This window comes from Motacilla alba, chromosome 15, assembly GCF_015832195.1.
Source record: "Motacilla alba alba isolate MOTALB_02 chromosome 15, Motacilla_alba_V1.0_pri, whole genome shotgun sequence".
Lineage (NCBI taxonomy): Eukaryota > Metazoa > Chordata > Aves > Passeriformes > Motacillidae > Motacilla > Motacilla alba.
This window is the reverse complement of record NC_052030.1, coordinates 5,763,928-5,781,697: the sequence shown is the minus strand read 5'-3', so window position 1 is coordinate 5,781,697 and position 17,770 is coordinate 5,763,928. Positions and strand designations below refer to the sequence as shown.

The window sequence follows — 17,770 nt, the reverse complement described above, 5'->3', positions numbered from 1 at the left end:
ATGCCACAAAGCCTTTAAGAGCAATTTTTATTAGGGTAGCAGAATGGACTTGCAGAAAGCCTATACCAGTACTCCTGGGTGTAGTTTCACCAGTGCGCTGCTTTCATTGTAGGTGTTCAACTGCACGTTTAAAATTCAGCATGGCTTAGGGAACCAGAGAGAACAAGAGCTTGATTTCCTGAGTTATCATAGGACTTCTCACTTGGATTTCTCCTCCTCAGCCTTCAGCCACACGGGTGCCGGATCCCTTTGTTCAGAGGCCGCCCCGGTCGCGGGCCGGCGCTTTGTTTACGCGTCTCACAGTTTAGCAGTTGGACTATGAAGAACACACCAAGAGAACTGATAGCGAGATCTGTCTTCGCGTGAGCTCTGCAGCTGGGTGGGAGCGGCTGCTGCGGCTCGGCCGGAGCTCCTGCGGGCACGCAGCCCTGGCGTCCCTTCCCGCCGCATCCGAGCACAGCCAGGCAGACGGGCGCAGTCTTTGACCTGAGAGGCTTTACAACCACAGAGGAACTACTGAGTAGCAACGAGGGCAGCAAACTAGTGCTACAGTTTTGTTTCAAATAAAATTTAGAGAATGAAAGTTTCCATGCCAACGGACATGATCGAAGGTACAGTGACTCAGGTGATGCAGAAGTTACACACTTCAGTTTGACAGATAATTTGGCATTATTTTATTATGAATCCGAGTGAGCGTGAACGAAACAAAATCAGTACCAACTTTCTGCAAATGAAGACACAAAGATGTGAAAATTTGGTAATAGTGCTCTCACAAGCCTGAAAACACTTAGGAAATGCAAGTTTCCGTAAATAAGGTGAATGTGGTTTAACTTTATTTACCTGCCAAAGAATCTGTCTAAGAACACTTAAACATAAAATTTCTTAGCTCCCTAACTCATAAAAAAATTTACTTTCAACAGAGGTGAGGTACTGGGCTGTCATTGTTTACACTAAATTGGAAACGAAAGCCAGAGGAGAGGGACGAATAAGGAAATAGCAAATACACAAGACATTAAAACCAAGAGAGATCTACTGCTTGACACACCAGTTCTGAAAGGTTGCAAAGGCAGAGGCTGTATTAAAACTAAATTTAGGAGTACAGGCAACCACCTAGGTGTCAGGGTTTTTTCAATTCAGCTTTCTGCACATCGAAATGATATGTGCGCCCAGACATCGATGGATTTCTGGGAATAATCCGTTCACTCAGTAGCAGACCCCAGCTGCAGAAGGGGAGACAGCAGGTTGACTGTGTGGCAGTTTGACTGTGGAGCTAGGATCATGCCCTGGGCTGGGGAGGAAAGGCAGCAGAAGCAGCAGAGACACGGCAAAGGATGCTCAGCTCTGAAGGGAAAGGCTCCCTCTCCTTTCCTTCAGCATGCACAGGAGCGCCCCGGGGCAGCTGCAGGAAGGCTCTGCCTGACAAAGCTGATGAACTGACTGACACTGAACTCTCGCAGCCCTGCTGGGGCTGGGAACAGCTCCAGGGCTGTCCCACAAACACAGATGCTCCTGCTGCATTCTGAGGGAAAACGTTCAGAGAGGACAGCGGTGCTGTCAGATTTAGTTCTTGAATTCAAAATTAATGTTTCCAAAATAATGATTTTCAACTCAAAAGACAGTTTGTCACTTTGGTACTTCTTGGTCCCCAATTTCTGGAACTCTCCTGGATTGGTTGCAATGTTGTTCTGTGCATGTTTCCCACTACTCTGCATAGGCATTAAAGACAGAAGTGAAGGAAGTTTGCAATCACATCCTACTATACTTGTTTGCTACAGATTTTTTTTCCAAAGTTTTCCAAGAGCAGAACAGAAGCCATATTCTAATTGAATGATGCACACAAAAACTTGGGTTTCCCCGTTTAATAGACATTGGCCAGATTTACATCAGACCCAGACATTGTTTCTGATTGGTTTTGTGGGTTGGATTTTGTTTATTATGTTACAAACTGAAGTTCAGGGGAACTTGCAACAAGTCCCACAAAGCACAGTGCAACATTTAGAAAGAAAAGTAAACAAAACTGCCAAACACTCAATCATTTTCTGCCGGAACTGGGATATTTTTCCTAAGACATCACTTTGAGGAGGGGGTTAAAATTCAATGAATGAACTCAAGATAGTGGGAACTGCAAGGAAAAATAAGAAATGACAGCCACAACCTTTTCAATTTAAGGGCAGAATATAAGTCTAAGATATTTTTGATAAATTCTGACAAGAAAAAGAAAACAGCATACTTTAAAGTATATTGAAGCAGTGATTTTTAAACAAAGAAAGCAGAACTAGAACATCTTAAATTTTAATCCTTTCTTTACAGGTTACCTAGCCCACTTTTGATTAAGAAAACTGTAGAAAGTTAGTAACAGCCACAAGTTCACACCAAAAGGTGGCACTTGTCAATTTTCCATAGAGTCCTGCTTTACGGGGTGTCTCAAATGCACTGCTCCGATCTTCTATCATAGGTTGCTGACAGCACTCGTGTCAGATTTTAGTCCACTGGTCGCTTTTCACCATATTTCTTTGTAAACTCTTCAGCGTTCTTACAGAATTTTTTACGGTCCTTAGAGTATTCTTCAGCTAGGTCAGCCCGGAGGGGGTGCTCGGGCTGTGGATCATTCACCAGTGCTATGAGGGACTGGATTACTGTCAAAAGAAGTATAAATATCGTCAGAGACTTAGATGGTTAATTTTTCAAACTCAAAATGTAAGCAAAATTCCCCTGTAAGGAAAGAGCTTTAACTGCATTTAAATACATCCCCATAAATCTCGAGCCTTTTCAAGCGCAGGGCACGAGTAAGCCGCAGTGATATGCCAAGATTTAGCTCAATGACCATGAATGAACACCAGAAAATTGTATTTGTAAACAAAATCAACATGAATAGAGACCAAATTGCACTACAAATGATTTCCCATGTAATTGCATCCCATCTAAAATCCTCTCCTATGGCTGAGAACGAATCGAAGTCCTCAGACAGGTTCACTGAAGGGATTTGGTTAAAGATGGAATTTGTACCATGAAGCATTTCCCAACATCTGTGACAGGGGCGCAGCTGCGACTGACCCTCTTCCTGAAACCCTTTTTTCCAGCTTTATTTCCCTATGATTCTTACTTCTCCTATGAACAGCCTGGCATGCCTTCCCTTTACTCTCGACTTCCCAAGGCAGCCACCAGCAGAGATGTACTGGGCAAACAACAGGGTGAGAGTGGCAGGGAGCTCACAGCAATGTCACCAATGTCCCTGTCACTTTCTGGAGAAAAGTCACTCTTCAGGAAATGGAAGTACACCTGACACACAGCGAGCCTCACAGCCCACAGTGCCGTTTGCTGCTGCGTGTTTCTCTGGGCAGGAATGTTCATACAGTGATGGTCACTGCAGCACATGCTGGAACACCAGAGGGGCTTCGTTTGGGGCATTGATCTCAGTCTGTTCCATCCATGAACAAACCTCAAAACAAATACTCAAAGCCACGCTCAAATCTGACATTTGTCTCTAAACTGCTAAACAGGAGCATTGCTTACCACAAATCCAAGTTTAAACTGCAACAAACTATCTAAGGAATGTAGAATTGATACCAGCTTCCTTCCCAGCAACTCACCAGTCCTGGCCTTACAACAACTGCCTTCACATTGCTGAAAACAGCAGAAACGCTGAGCGGCAATTCCTTCTCACTGAGCAAAGCGCGCAAAACCACTACAGAGACAATGCGTGTTCAATAACCTTAATGACAGTAACAAGCCAGAAAAAACAGGCCTGGCAGAACAGGAGCTACCTCAACAGCCACCGAGTTTGAAAACTATCCTGCCATGAACAGTTGTTTTTCATATTAAGCATAAATTAACAAAGTGCAGCAGTAAGATGCACATTTAGCATGTGAAAGGTAAGTTAGTTATGATGAACTTAATCGCTTCACTTTTTTGACACCTGTGTGAGCAAATCCAATCACTCTGATGCTGTACTAATGATGTCACATTATTTCATGGAGACAAGCTAGGAGTGATTTTTCAGTGAAGAAGCAATCTGAAGGAAACGGAATGGACGTTTAAGCAGGGTTTTAGTAACATTGTCACAGGTTCATACAGCCATGTAGCAACAACAGATGCTCACACTAAAACAACTTGAAGAAGGAGTTAAGACAAACAAAAAACCACAACACAGCAGACCATGAGAGATTTGCAATATTTTGATAGCCAGGATCAGCTCCAAATTCTGATTTTAGCACAGCTTTTGTTCAGTCTCTCAGATAAAAAGGGAATTTTTACTTTTCAGGGAGAGTCTGACTATTTTCTGCATGCAAACAATTGTTTCAGTAGCTCCAGCTAATGGCAGCTTGTTTTACACACAAGGTAGAGACATGTAAGTCCTTCAGTTAACTAGCAAAGGCTGATAGCACCAAGACAGCTGCTCAGGTGTGGAACAGAAACCTTACACATGTTCTTCCCATCTCCTGCTCCTGAGGGTCTTTGTCCTGTAAAATCAGGGATAAATCTACAACAAATCTAAGATCCTACAGTCCTATTTCACAGGTTCTTTCTGCTGCCACCTCCATTTTCACCAACATTCAGCTGCTTCATCTCTTCTAGAACAACTGCAATGTTCCTGTTTTGTCTCTGGGCAAGATCACACAACCAGAAGCACGCAGGGGTAAACAGAAGAAAGGTATCTTAAGTACAGCATTGTTTCCTATCAGGAACACAGATCATGTGAAAATAACCTTTAAGAAGAGCCTGGAAGGGAGAAATAGCTTCTCCTATGGAAGAAGATACTTCAGCGTCACTGAAGCTCTAGCACTGCCCTAAACTGCTACTCACTTGAATTAACACTCTTAAAAAAAAAGCACTTTTTGCAAGGATGTTTGCTTTCTATATGTATACTAATAAAAGCTTAACATACCTGCCAGATAACACAAAGTTCTCACCCCAACAACTCATGCAAGCAACAACAGGAAAAAACCCTACTTACATTACACTTAAGTCTGCCACAGAAGCCGACAAAACTTTTTCCTTACAATATTTAGATATTTATCAAAGACTCTACACGGCAAGCCCAACAGCAATGATCTTTTAAGAGCTACAAGTTAATCTGTAGTATCATCTCAGATTTTGTTTATGACTCCCATGATATTTCAAGCCGTATGTTCAAATCACTGAACCACAGGTAAGATTATAAAATATACAAAGCCTTGAGGTTTTAGACCTTGTCTTTCAAACATCCAGGAATGTACTGAACATCTGAACTGAACTCTAAAATCACTGTTTAAAAAGAAACACAGCATAACCCCCACACAAACTACCAGCAAAATGTTAAAGTATGCTGAGGACACTTCCTTAATAAACTCCTTAGTCATGAAGGGTTTTGTGGTTTCCTGGAGAGGGAAATGCCACTTCAGTGCCAGTACCTCCCATTCCAGTAACAAAATGAGATTCCACAAGTTGTACTCTGTGCTCAACATATGTGATTCATGACACAAACCTTCCAATGAACATACCCTCAGAGCACTGGGAAACTGGCAAGTGAAACATTATTAGCTTTAAATTCAAGTTCTTTCTCCACATGGAGTCCTACCTTGGTCAGTTTTGGTTGCTGGCTTCCAGTTTTCAGCACTAATTACTGGCAGACAAACCTGCCCCTTTTCATCGATGTTAGGGTGATAGATCTTTGTTTTAAATGTAATCTTAGGAGGTTTGAATGGATATTCTGCTGGGAAGTTGATTTCAATTCTGAAGGCTCCTTTATCATATGGAGGATTGTCCTGCAATAAGAAGGCAGAATGTCAAGAATGTGGCACACGGACACAAGTGAAAAGCAGCACAGTGCAGACTTGGATTTCATTGATCTCTTCAAAGACCTTTTTGAAAGGCATTTTCTACCAACACTACTGCCAGGTCTAGGTGTCAGGAAACATCAAAACCCAAGTGAGAGGCGATACAAGCTGCACGTTTGCATCCACCCTGGAAAAAGCAGGTGGCCATTGTCCTACATTTCTGACATTTCTATGCGTAAGAAAGCATTGCATTCACTTCCATTTACAACCAGCTCTAGTAAGTAGTTTTATTCCCAGCTTTGTGTTTCAAAAAGCATAGTAAAGCCTTTCCAAGACACAAACAGCATGCCTGACAAGGGAAGTGGGTTTCTGAACAGTTATTTTGTGTGTCTCACAACATGGTGGCATGAACAGCAAAGCAATTTGGCTCGTCAGATCTCCCTAAACGTTTCGAGAATGTTTTTGTGCTGACTACACAAAAATCTGCTGAGCATTCATTGGTACTAAAGATAGATATTCACTGTGTTTGCTGATGAAAACATTCTGAATTTGTATGCAGTTTTAGCACCCACTCTTATCAGATCAGTTTATAAGGAGCAGGATGACAGAACTGTGAAGTGAGCAAAGCAGTTCTTCATGCTGAAACAGAAAAAAAAACAATGCCCAGGACTTCCCTTAGAAAAACCTGTTAGACTATTGATACTGATGCTTCAGATACTGCACAAGAGAGGCAGAACAAAAATAAACCACTGCTACATTTAAAGCCTATGAAAATACCCCTCTGCACTGAAAACAGTGACTATGGAATGAAGTTTTTCCAAACACTCTGAGAACAAGAATCAAAGGATGAGAGTTTCCAGTTGGTGTAAAGTACAATTACACACATTCTTCATTAGCAATCAGACCCTTCCCTGCAATCAATTCCACTACAGAATTTATCAATACTTGGGGGTGGGGAGTGTTCTATTAAAATATTTGTCAACAGAAAACATCTAATTTTAGGCTCATCCATGTGAAGAATTTGGTTGTGTGTTTGTAAGAAACACAGAACAGTTTCTGCCAGGGGGAGAAGCAACTACAGCAGCTTTAAAATCACTTCTTACCCAAGCAATCCTAAAGGCTTTGGATGTTGAACTAATAACTTGTGGTGGTGGTGACAACTTAGGCAGTCATTGCCCTCTTCCCCCATAGCTCAGTTGTTCTTTCCTCATCATGTGCTCTAATTTGTGAGGATGTTCAGTGAACTGACACAAGAAGTGACCTGCCTTAAAAACATCAATGTTCTCCACTGTGCCTCTTACATGAACAAGGAGCATGAGCTACATGGTCTTGTTTTGATGTTGAAATCAAACAAATATTTAACATTGGCCACCCACAGGACACAAACTACTTCATTCCACAGTTTACAACAGGAAAAGAAGTTGACCAGGTATCTTCAATTTGCTTCTCAATTGAGTGAACACCCTTAAAAACTAACATTTGTCCTGAAGAACAATCTATGTTACAAACAAGAGCTTTTAAAGCTTTACAGCTCACCTTTATGTTATCTTTCACAGTAATTCTGTACCCACACTATCAAAAATAATAAGCATTATCTTTCATGCCTTCACTAAGCAGCTGACCAGGAAATGCCCAGTTATAGCATTTAATAATCAGTAACTGGTTAGTCCTACTGAAGTATGTGTCTTCAAACCCTAACTAAGAACATCTGCTAAAATGGAAACAGAATGTGAAGCAAAAACACAGAGAAAAAAGTTAAACTTTCAATGAGCTCATGTATTGCATTTATACACCATCAACTCTGGTACCAAAAACAGCTAAAGAGATAGCAACACTAAAACATCTATAGCATAACCTCAGAATAAAAACTTACACTACTCTTTGAACACAAACAAGAAATTTGAAATTACTATAGGAAGCATAGTATCATAACAAAATTCCCCCTTAACTATACCAGTGGGGAATTTGAGGCTATTTCCCCTGCAACAGGACAGATTACAAATCAAAGACAGGTCTGGAGCACAGTTCACTGCACCAACATTGAAACACTAGTGATGCTGCAAAGCTCTGCAAAACAAACACCACGCTCACCCTCAGTGGAGCAGAAACTGTTAAAAATAGCTGCTGTACACTACACATTCCTATCTTAACAGGAGTAAACAAGAATTGTGTTTGTTTGGTTTTATTAGTCATATTTACCAACCTTATACTGCTTCAAAGTGTTATCAAAGCACTAAACTGTTACACACGAACCACAAAGTGACTGATTAAAGTGAGCTGTTCCTCAGCTCTGTCAAATTTTCGTGTCAGATCCCACTTGCTTTGTTTGCAGGAGTAGTGTCAGCCACTCCAAGGAATCACTTGCAGGCACGTCAGTAAACAGCAAACCGAATGTATTGCAGAGCATTTAGAGTGTAAACGCCCAGCCATTACCTCAGCCTGAGCCATGTGAGCTCCAGAGCAGCCTCTGACTAACGAGCAGAGGCACTGCTACAGAGATGGCTCCAAGTCTTACTCATATAATAAAAAGACACACTTACACTGCTTGGGGAGGCTTTTTGGCACCACCCACAGAAAACCACAACTGCTGCCCCCGTGGCCCATCCCCTATTGCTGCAGACTAAAAATAGCTCTTAGAACCAAGCCAGCCATTTCCCACTGCTATGGGCCACAGCTGTGGGAAATACAAGAGGTGAAAATCCAAGTGACTTTCAACCAAGAAACCAACACATCACATTTCCTGTTGTCCCCTTAGTAACAAATCCCTCTCTATTTGACTAATAAAATGGTTATCTACTTCAATCAAGCATTCCCTAAGAAGACTGTAGTGCTTTTAAAAAAATTAAGTGAAATAAGTTTATTTTGGCACTAACTAATGCCTAAACAAACATACTACTTTCTTTTAAAGAGCTCACTTCAGAAAATCCAAACCTTTTCCTTGCATCTAATTTTTCCCAATACTCAGTTTTATCCTAGTAATAAAAGTAGTAAATTAAAAAAAAAACAAAAATATTAAGGAGTGAAAGTATTTAATATATCCTTTCTTTTTCTTATGATCATGTAGAGTTTGTACTTTAGGTTTAACGTAAAACCAAACTTCACTGCTTCCCCTTCCAACACCTCTCCCAACAGCCCAGTGGCACCATGGAGCTCCAGCCACGTGTCAGCCCAGGCCTAAATTACTTCATGGTCACCAGCAGCACTGCTGAGCCGTGGATTTATGAGATACAATGATCCTCATTTTATTTTAAAGCTCATAAGGAACAGTCTATACTCACAGGAACAATAAGCCCTTGCCAGGTCAATAAATTAGCTTCATCAACCTGGATATTACGGAAGTTTTTCATTCCACATTTGCGAATTTCTTCAAGCTCCTGAAAAGCAAAGCAAAGTGTTGAGTGGAAGTTAATAACTGTATTAAGTAAGATACATTTATTTTTCAAAATGCTTAAAGGTCAATGTGGTGTTCTTTAATTAGTGGTGTGGCAACCCACACAAATAAGAAATAAAATTTTGCACCTGTAATAATTCTGTACATCTGAGACAAGATACTAACCCCCTTATTTTCTGATATGTGAGGAAAACACAGAAACATTTTTTTATTAACATCATTATAGACACAATGAAGCAGAACATTAAAAAACTACATTTAAAAATGTTTTTCTATCTCAAATGCAAATCAGTGCCTTTGGTAACAGACCATCAACAATACTGTGAGGTGCAGAAATAAAATGCATCTTAGGACTTGAGGGAAGGAGAACAGTGATTTGGAAGAACGATTTCATAATAGTTTTAAACAGGGATAAAAACAACGAACGGGCCAATTATTTCAACTGAAAATGAGCAAATTCCTGCATGAACAGCTTAAATTGATCCAAACCCAGAAAAATATCAATCAAGCCTTGTTTAGAGCAGTAACTTGAAAAGATTCAGCTTCTTCTCTGTTTAGTACCTCAGAGCTCACAGTATACGTTAGGATTCCTCTCTTTAAAGCTGTATCAGTCTTGAGCAAGGTTATCTTTCTGCACCAAACTATTTTTAATCAGTCTGTGAACCGGGAATCACCAAAATAGGTATTTCAGCATTTTTATATTTAAAATGACATATAAGCCCTACTGTAGGGACTGCTTCCTGGACTATTTCATAAGACCTCAAAAAAACCACCTCAAGGTTCCACTTTTACTTCCTCCACAACTATTACAGTCCTTTGTGGTTGAACTCTGCCATTTTATCTTTAAAGAGAATTTAATGGAATATGAATTCAAAAATCATCCACAGCAAAACATAAAAGTTTCCCAGCACTTTCAAAACTGCAGCACATGCCTGGTGGCTGCATAGGTTAGGAAAAATCTTGCTTATACAGCAGCACCGGGGTGCTCTGACAGTGCCCAGCTCTGCACTGGGTGCAGGTGTCTTGCAGAATGATGATAAACCCACCAACTACAAGCAAAGGCACTACACAATGAAAAACAGAAATGATCAGTTTTCCTGCAAAAAGTGCTGTAGCACTGTTTTTCTGCTGTACAAGTGCTGTCTGTGGTTTGTCTTCTAAAATAGCTCTATGTTCATCTTGGATCAAACCTTCCTGCACTTGACTGGCAGATTTAATACTTGCAGTGACCTCTTGCATAAATTCAGCATCATGATAAAATTCAAACCCAAAGGGAAAATGAGAATTCCAAATGCATGTGAAACAAAAATCATGACAGCCACATTTCAGCAAATGAACATTTCTATTCCTACCCGCTGCACCTACTAAAGCAAGAGCACACTCTGAACACAGAAGTTTAACCTTGGAGGCTCGGATACTGAATGGATGCCTAACACCATCTTCATGACACTAACACTGACTTTTTAGTCTAGACCCACGGATTAATCCCCAAATTTCACAGCTGCTCGATTTATGCAATGTCACAGACAGTTTGGGTGGTTTTTTAAAAGAGCTAAGAGGATTATCCTATTTCCTTAGAGCAGGAAAACATAACCCCCCCCCCCCCAAATAATCCCATGAGTCATATTTATAGGGATAGAGAGCAAACCAAAATATTCAAAAGAAAATAACCTCTTATGATCTTTACCATCACTCAGAGTGCAAACGCCCACAGAGTCCTACTCTGAGTGCTCCTGCACAAAGCAGCAGCTCAGGGAGAGCCGGGCGGGTTCTGCACTGCCTCTGTCCTGACAGGGCCAGGAACCTGCTCTGAACTGAGTTTTGCTGCACTCCTGTCACACACAGAACTGTGAAGCCCTGGCAAACCACTGCTCCACAGCGTGTAAAAGGAATGAATTCCATTCCACACTAGATGTAGCACATCAAACACTGGGAACAAAATAAGCTGATCAAGCAGTAGGTATTTAAGCATGAATAAACGTGCATCATCACCAGTGCCTCCATTCTAAAAGAAGGCAAGGAAAATGGACTATTTAGACTATTTCTAGTTATTATAGTAAAAACATCATGCATATGACAGAAATCTCCCCCATTACGCCCAGTGGGACTGCAGCTTCCAGGCAGGAGCTTTTGTCCCAGGTTCAGACAACAGCACTGTCCTGCTGCTGGCCCAGAGAACAACTGTCCAGATGCAAAAAAAGGAAGGACTGTGACTCTATAATTCAGGTATGTTATTAAGCTAATACAACAAATTACAAAAGTGTAGCTTCACGTTGCTGGAAAATTAAACACCTACATTTTATAGTTAGATTCAGGTTCAAAAATTGGATGGTGAATTAAGAAATGCAAGAATCCCATACAGAGATAATTATAAAATTGTAAAACTTTGTATGCCATCAGTGAAAAGTTAAAATAAATATGCAAATTGTTTCCCACTCTTTCTCAAGCCCCCCATATGAGAGAGGGAATTAAACAGTTCAGAGGCACTAAAGAACAAGACAAAAATTATTCAGGCCATCTTCCTCTTTAAAACGACATGTGAGGCCTTTGCAGGAAAGCACTTCCAAAAGCAAAGCTGTGGTAATGCCTGGAGTGGGTCAGGCCTGTGCTGTGCCCTTGTCCCGCGGGAGGAGCTGGCAGCTGTGCGAGGGACAGCCAGGGATCAAGCCGGCAGCTCCACACGCAGCCAGGCTGCAGAGGTCAGGGACGATCCAGCCACCTCAGCCGGGCACGCACCTGAACTACGGGCTTGCACAGACTGGAATTTGTACTAGAAATTACTTTCCTTATACTTGGGAGTGTTTCAGACTTCCTAAGTCACTCCAAACGAACCCACTCCGTGGTGGAGCTCTTGACAGCTCTCCCCCGCCACTGTCCCCACAAGGGCAGTGTAACACCACACAAGCCGTGCTTCCAGGAGGGGCAGGAGCTGCACCATTCACAATTTAAGGGTGCGAGGGGAGCTTGTTTTGTTTTTTTTCTTCTGGCAACTGCCAAAGCCCATAATAAAGATCTAACTGCCTCAGGGCTACGAAGGCAGAGCTGCAGTATAAAAGAACTGTTAAAAAAGTGAACGAGCTACTATATACTTTCAAGCAGCACAGATTAAAAGCTAACAATACCTTTAACACGGGCTTGAGCAAGTCCAAAGGGACAAAAACTACTTTGAGATAAAAAGATGCAGTCCAGATATTTATTTCAAGGTAATACTTATGAGTCTAGGCAGACAGTAAATAGATTAATTCCTTTTCTTGTCCTCCACCCCTTAATTTTGTCAAGTAACATAATTAAAGGAGCACCGGAGGAGCATAACTAAAGGTTAGATGACTGCAGTAAGAATTTAAATCAATCTTCATTCCCCACTCCTTTATCAACCTTGCATGTGACCTTGCTGCATCGGTTTATCCACGTGAAAAACTGAAATGTCTGAATGTTCATGGGGCTCTCTGGAGACATGATGGTTGTAATTTGGAAATGTTCAGACAAAGTGTTACACGCAGCACATGACATGGAGAAAACACTGTTTCAGAGGTGGTACCAGGTAGTCATAAAAGTACACACTACTTCTCATATAAAACCACTAAAGGTTTTAAATTGTCATTTTCAATACTGTGTAATCATTTGTGCTGTTCAAATCAAAAATTAAATGCTTTAAAGTAGAAAGAAAAGTGGCACCAGCTTAAAATGTAGCTGAATTTGTTTTGTCCATGCATCTTTCAAGTTTTGGGACTTCTCTAAAAACCCAAGTTAGATAGGAAAATGCAGTGAAGGCAAATAGTTGTAAGAGTGCAATCCCAGAATATGAGAATAAGTGTAAGAGCTTATACTGACTTTAGAAAGTTCTACATCTAGCCCAGAATAGTATTAAATTCACAAATAAAATCAAAAGCCACCTGAAAGAACCCTAAATCACTACTACAACTTATATTTATCTGTTTATGAATACATTATCTAAAAAATGCCTTTAAGTCAAACAGGATCCAAAACACTTATCAGGAACTGGCCTGTTTCACTTTCTGGATGTACAGTACAGAGAAGTCTTAATAAAACACTTTAAAATCTGATTCTACCACACACACAAAAAAAATATCCATCACAAATCCAACCAAAAACAGAAATAGAATTTAGTTCTTTTAAGAATCAGCAGTAAGTTTCCTTTGCAACATTACAACCCTGTATACTCACGTCTTATTGACTGAGCAATTCTACTTTTTGGCAAAGTATTTTCATTTAATTAAAAATCCTTTTGTCAATTCTCAGTTTCAAAAAGTGAAAATGCATCCACCATATTCTCACTTCTGCCTAAGGACAATCATATGTTGCTCAAAATCATACTTCCCTTGTTACTAAGAACTGAAGTTTGGATCAATTTAGAATTATTTTTCAAGCATCAGAGTTGTTTAAAACCCCTTTATTTGGGAGCACTACAGTGTTTACAGGACCACAGCATCCTGGAGATTGCAGGCCACCTACCTGGGTGTGGTCCCATGTTTGTGTTCTACACTGAGTTCAACAGTTGCATAAATGTTTGACTATGCAACTATGGAAGCAGAGTAAAAACAAGAAAATTAAAATAATTGTCAACATATCTCACTTCCTATGTGAAGTGTTATTTACTCATTCAATCCGTTTTCAATTTTTATTGCTAAAGATACTTTTGAGCATCTGAAAACCAGGGAGCCAAAGCATGGATGTTACAGACACCGGAGCTCCATCCCAGCAGTCACCATGGAAGGGCGCAGCTCCACAGCTGGGGCAGCACAGCCTTCTCCAGGAGCAGCCAGACGCCGTGCGGGAGCTGCGGCTCAGCCCCACACGCCACTGCCCCCGCAAGAACCGTGAGCGTCCAGCAGCAGCAGAGCCTCCCCTCTGCACCTCCTCAGCACCGCTCCACACAGCACTCAGCCACGGATGCAGCACCAAGAACGGCTTCTTTTACCTTGGCAGGTGGCAACTGTGCAAAGCCTTCCCTTGAAGTATCTGGCACGTCTCCAGAAGATCCAGTTCTCCATCATATAGTCTGGAGACAATTTCCTTTCTAGGAGAAAGGGCCATGAAGCCCCGTTCCCCCTTCAAAGAGAAGCCCTAGATCCTCTCCCAGATATAATCACTCCATATTTGCGTGTGCTAACCCTGACTGTCCACAACACCACATCCTTGACAAAGACTGCTTCATTCCCACCATTCACATTTCACAAGAAGTCAGGATTTAACAACTGGGGCTCTTTGAAAAGGTGTAATGGTGGCTCACAGATAAAACCTCCACTCAGATGTCACTGGAATATGAGTCATTAGCCACGTTTATTTCATGTTTTTGCTACGCTAAGTGCACTCCTGGAAGGGCACACCTCCATGGAGCTGCTGTGAATCAGGGGAGAAGACTTCAGTAAGGTGGCACTATTTGATGGGATAAAGCTCAGCAAAAAGAGGCCATAAAAAAGGTCTTTGGCCCAGGGAAGGTGATTTGTTCAAACACACCCTCCGATAACAAGCCAATCTTGTTGTCTTTATAACCTGAACTCATGTTTAAAATGGAATGGTACAAGTACAATGTACCAAAATTTGTAATGCCTGTTTCACACAGAAGTTTGTGAACTGAAGAAGCAAACAGCTTCCCCAACTGGAAAAGGGCATCCATTCACACCTGCACAGCTGACACGACTCCCAGTTTTCTACAGGCAGACAGTGAGTTGTTATGGATGTACTGCATCCAGTCTCTTTGAGCCATGGTGATTAATATGAATAACTATGATGCATGACTTGAGTCCAGAAAAAATGCAGTACTTCAAAATGTTGGCAAGACCTTAAGGAAACAGGAATTGCTTAATTTTATACAAGTATAAAAATTTTAAGGTTTAGTCTCATTTATCAAAGACAAGCTTGATTGTTTAGCTCAAAGAAAAGACAGTTAATGCTTATCCTAAATTATTTTAAAGGTAATTGACTGACACAGTGAAAAACCCTATTTCCTTCAGTTATAATCACTCACGATTCCAAGACCCTGACAAAGGCACCCCAAGGACTCTTCCCAATCGCAAAACTTCAATAGTGAGAGACTTTAAATCAAAGTGGACCTGTGAATCTGGGACTTTAACAGTGACATTAGGTTGATACACACATGAGGCTGGACCTTCACATCATGCTGCAGCAATCCTGATGACATCATCCCTGCGAGAGCTCTACTTTGTTCCTGCCGAGATGAATGGCAGAGCCAGAGCCTTTTGGGCTGCCTCCATTCCCCAGAGCAGGACGGAGCTGCTGATTTAACAGCCTCTGCAAGCTCTGGGGCAGAGCAGCCCACAGCTCTTGAACTGCAGAAAACCCACACGAACATGAACAACCCAAAACAGGGTTTAGGCAACAAAAACAAAAGTGAAAATAGAAGAGGTAAGTTATCAATGTCCCCTGCATTCCCACACCACTCCCTTCGCGAAACAACTGCCCCACCAATTTTCTAGACAATAAAGTCACACTATGAAAACTCCTTTTTAGTGTATTTTAGTGAAAGACTGAAATTCTAATGTTTCAGAAGTACAGTAAAAATGAGGGAGGCTAAAAAGCAAGAGGCACTGAAAATATTAAGAACAGTTTTTCTTGCCTTTGAGATTTTTATTTTCTATTTTAAATTAACAAAAAAAGAAGAAGAAAATATATATTATTCCTATCAGAGTAGTAATGATGTACTTTTGAACAATTAATATATTAATCCAGAACAGGAAGAAAAACTGCCTTACAAAACCAGTAAACAACCATTTAATCTTAGATCTGAAACTAAGGGAAACCTTATTTGAGTATAAAACAACAGACACGGTGACTATGATACTAAAGCCCTGAGAAAATATAGAGCTTTCAAAAATGAAATAAAAAATTAATTCCATCTCACCAGGACCCTTAAGGACAATTAAATGTTTATCCCTACTGATTTTTAATATATATGAGTAACACTGCACACAACCTATCTACTGTTTGATTTTTAAATGCTCCATAGAATACTTAAGCTAACAAAATTAGTCTTATAGAAGCACTGCTGAGCTACTGGTTTCCTCCAAAATACTCAAGTTATAATGGTTATTCATCTATCTGCACCATCAAGGAAATGCAACTTCAGGACATGCCATGAACACGTCCGGGTGAAATCCCAGCCCTACTGGGGGTCCACATCCTTGAAGCCAGCTGTAAAACTGGTATTAAAGGATTAAGTTTAACAGAATCACCCAAGAACCCGTTAAATCCCAGGGGAGGGTCACTCTGCACCCCACAGGGGCAGGTTTTTAAATAAGGCTGAAACATTACTCAACAGTTTCAGGGTCTTTCCCCTCCACTTCCCAGGACTGGCCTGTAAAGTCCATTGATTTCCCCACAGGCACTTCGTATGCAAATTTGGGTTCTGCCACAGCATTTTACAGATGAATAAATTTTATGCCACTATGTAGTGTGTCCTAGGCAAACCTCGCCGTTTATAGTTTAGAATGTTAATTGGCAATTATATACAGCACATAAAATAAATTTGTGTGCTTTGGGGGCAATGGTTACTATTTTCCTTGTAAGAAGTAGCTTCCTCCTCAAAGCAAATAACGAGAAACATAGTCCCGAGTGGTATTTAACCATAAACTATACGTGCTCTTGGTTAAAGCCCAGCTGGGGCCAAGTTTGCATTTCCATGTATCATCCACGGTTTGGAACAAATAAGAGCGAAGACAAAAACATTACCACGTCCGCAGCGAATGAAGAAACTCCTGAACCCAGGTCCATGATTCTGTGTGATAAACCTCTTACTCATACAAGGAAGAGGTTACTCTCCGAAACAACAAAAACGAAATTATTTCATCCCCGGGCGCCTGGGGACGGTTCCTCACCGGGGCGAGCGCGGGGGAGCGGCGAACCTTCCCCCGCAGGGAGGGAAGGAGGAGAGAGCGCTTCCCCGCCGAGCCCTCCGCCGGCAGGGCCGCCGAGCCCTCCCGCCGCCCCGAGGATGCCCCGGCCCCGGGCGGCGGCGTTTCCTTCCCCCGTCCCTTCCTCTTTGCTTAGTCACCCTGGAGCCCCCCGAGCGAGGGGGTCGGGGCGGCCCCGGCGCCCACCCGGCGCCCCCGCCCAGCCCCGGGCGGCAGCCGGGTCCGCGGGGCGCTGCCGGAGCGCGGGGCGGCGGCGGCGGGGGGGCGGCGCGGCCCCTCACGGCCGCGGCCCGAGTGCCGGCTGCTCCCGCTCCGGCCGCTCGGGCGCGGGGCGCCGCCGAGGGGCGCGGAAGAGGCCGCCCCGCCGGGGCGCGGCGGGGGAGGCGGCCCCGCGCTGCCGGAGGGGGCCGGGGCGGAGGGGCAGCCGCGGGAGCCGGGGCCGCCCGCCCGGCGGCCCTGCCCGGCGCTGTTACCTTCATCAGCCTCCTGCTGGCCGCCATCTTGGCTCTGCTGCTGCGCCCCACAATACATCGCGGCGCGGGCCGGCCGCTAAACCCTGCGCTTCCTGGGGCGGTGCGCGGCTGGGCGGGGCGTGCGCTGGGCTCGGCTCGGCTCGGCTCGGCTCGGCTCGGCTCGGCTCGGCTCGGCTCGGCCCGGCTCGGCTCGGCTCGGCTCGGCCCGGCCCGGCTCGGCCCGGCCCGGCCCGGCTCGGCCCGGCCCGGCCCGGCCCG

General features: G+C 42.9%; 1 protein-coding gene across 2 annotated transcripts; it reads right to left on the bottom strand.

Moving 5' to 3' along the window:
- Window positions 1–10: 10 nt before the first annotated feature.
- On the bottom strand, window positions 11–17,614 carry UBE2L3 (ubiquitin conjugating enzyme E2 L3). 2 transcript variants are annotated; one of them, XM_038152211.1, is made up of 4 exons: window positions 17,513–17,614; window positions 9,035–9,130; window positions 5,558–5,744; window positions 11–2,636 (listed from the first exon to the last, which is right to left on the bottom strand). In XM_038152211.1, exons 1-4 carry the CDS (start codon window positions 17,537–17,539, stop codon window positions 2,482–2,484), a joined length of 465 nt encoding a protein of 154 aa, XP_038008139.1. In that variant the 5' UTR covers window positions 17,540–17,614; the 3' UTR covers window positions 11–2,481. The 2 variants fall into 2 exon arrangements, with proteins under 2 accessions (XP_038008139.1, XP_038008140.1); XM_038152212.1 differs by lacking the exon at window positions 17,513–17,614 and adding an exon at window positions 14,792–14,890.
- Between the last annotated feature and the right edge of the window lie 156 nt (window positions 17,615–17,770).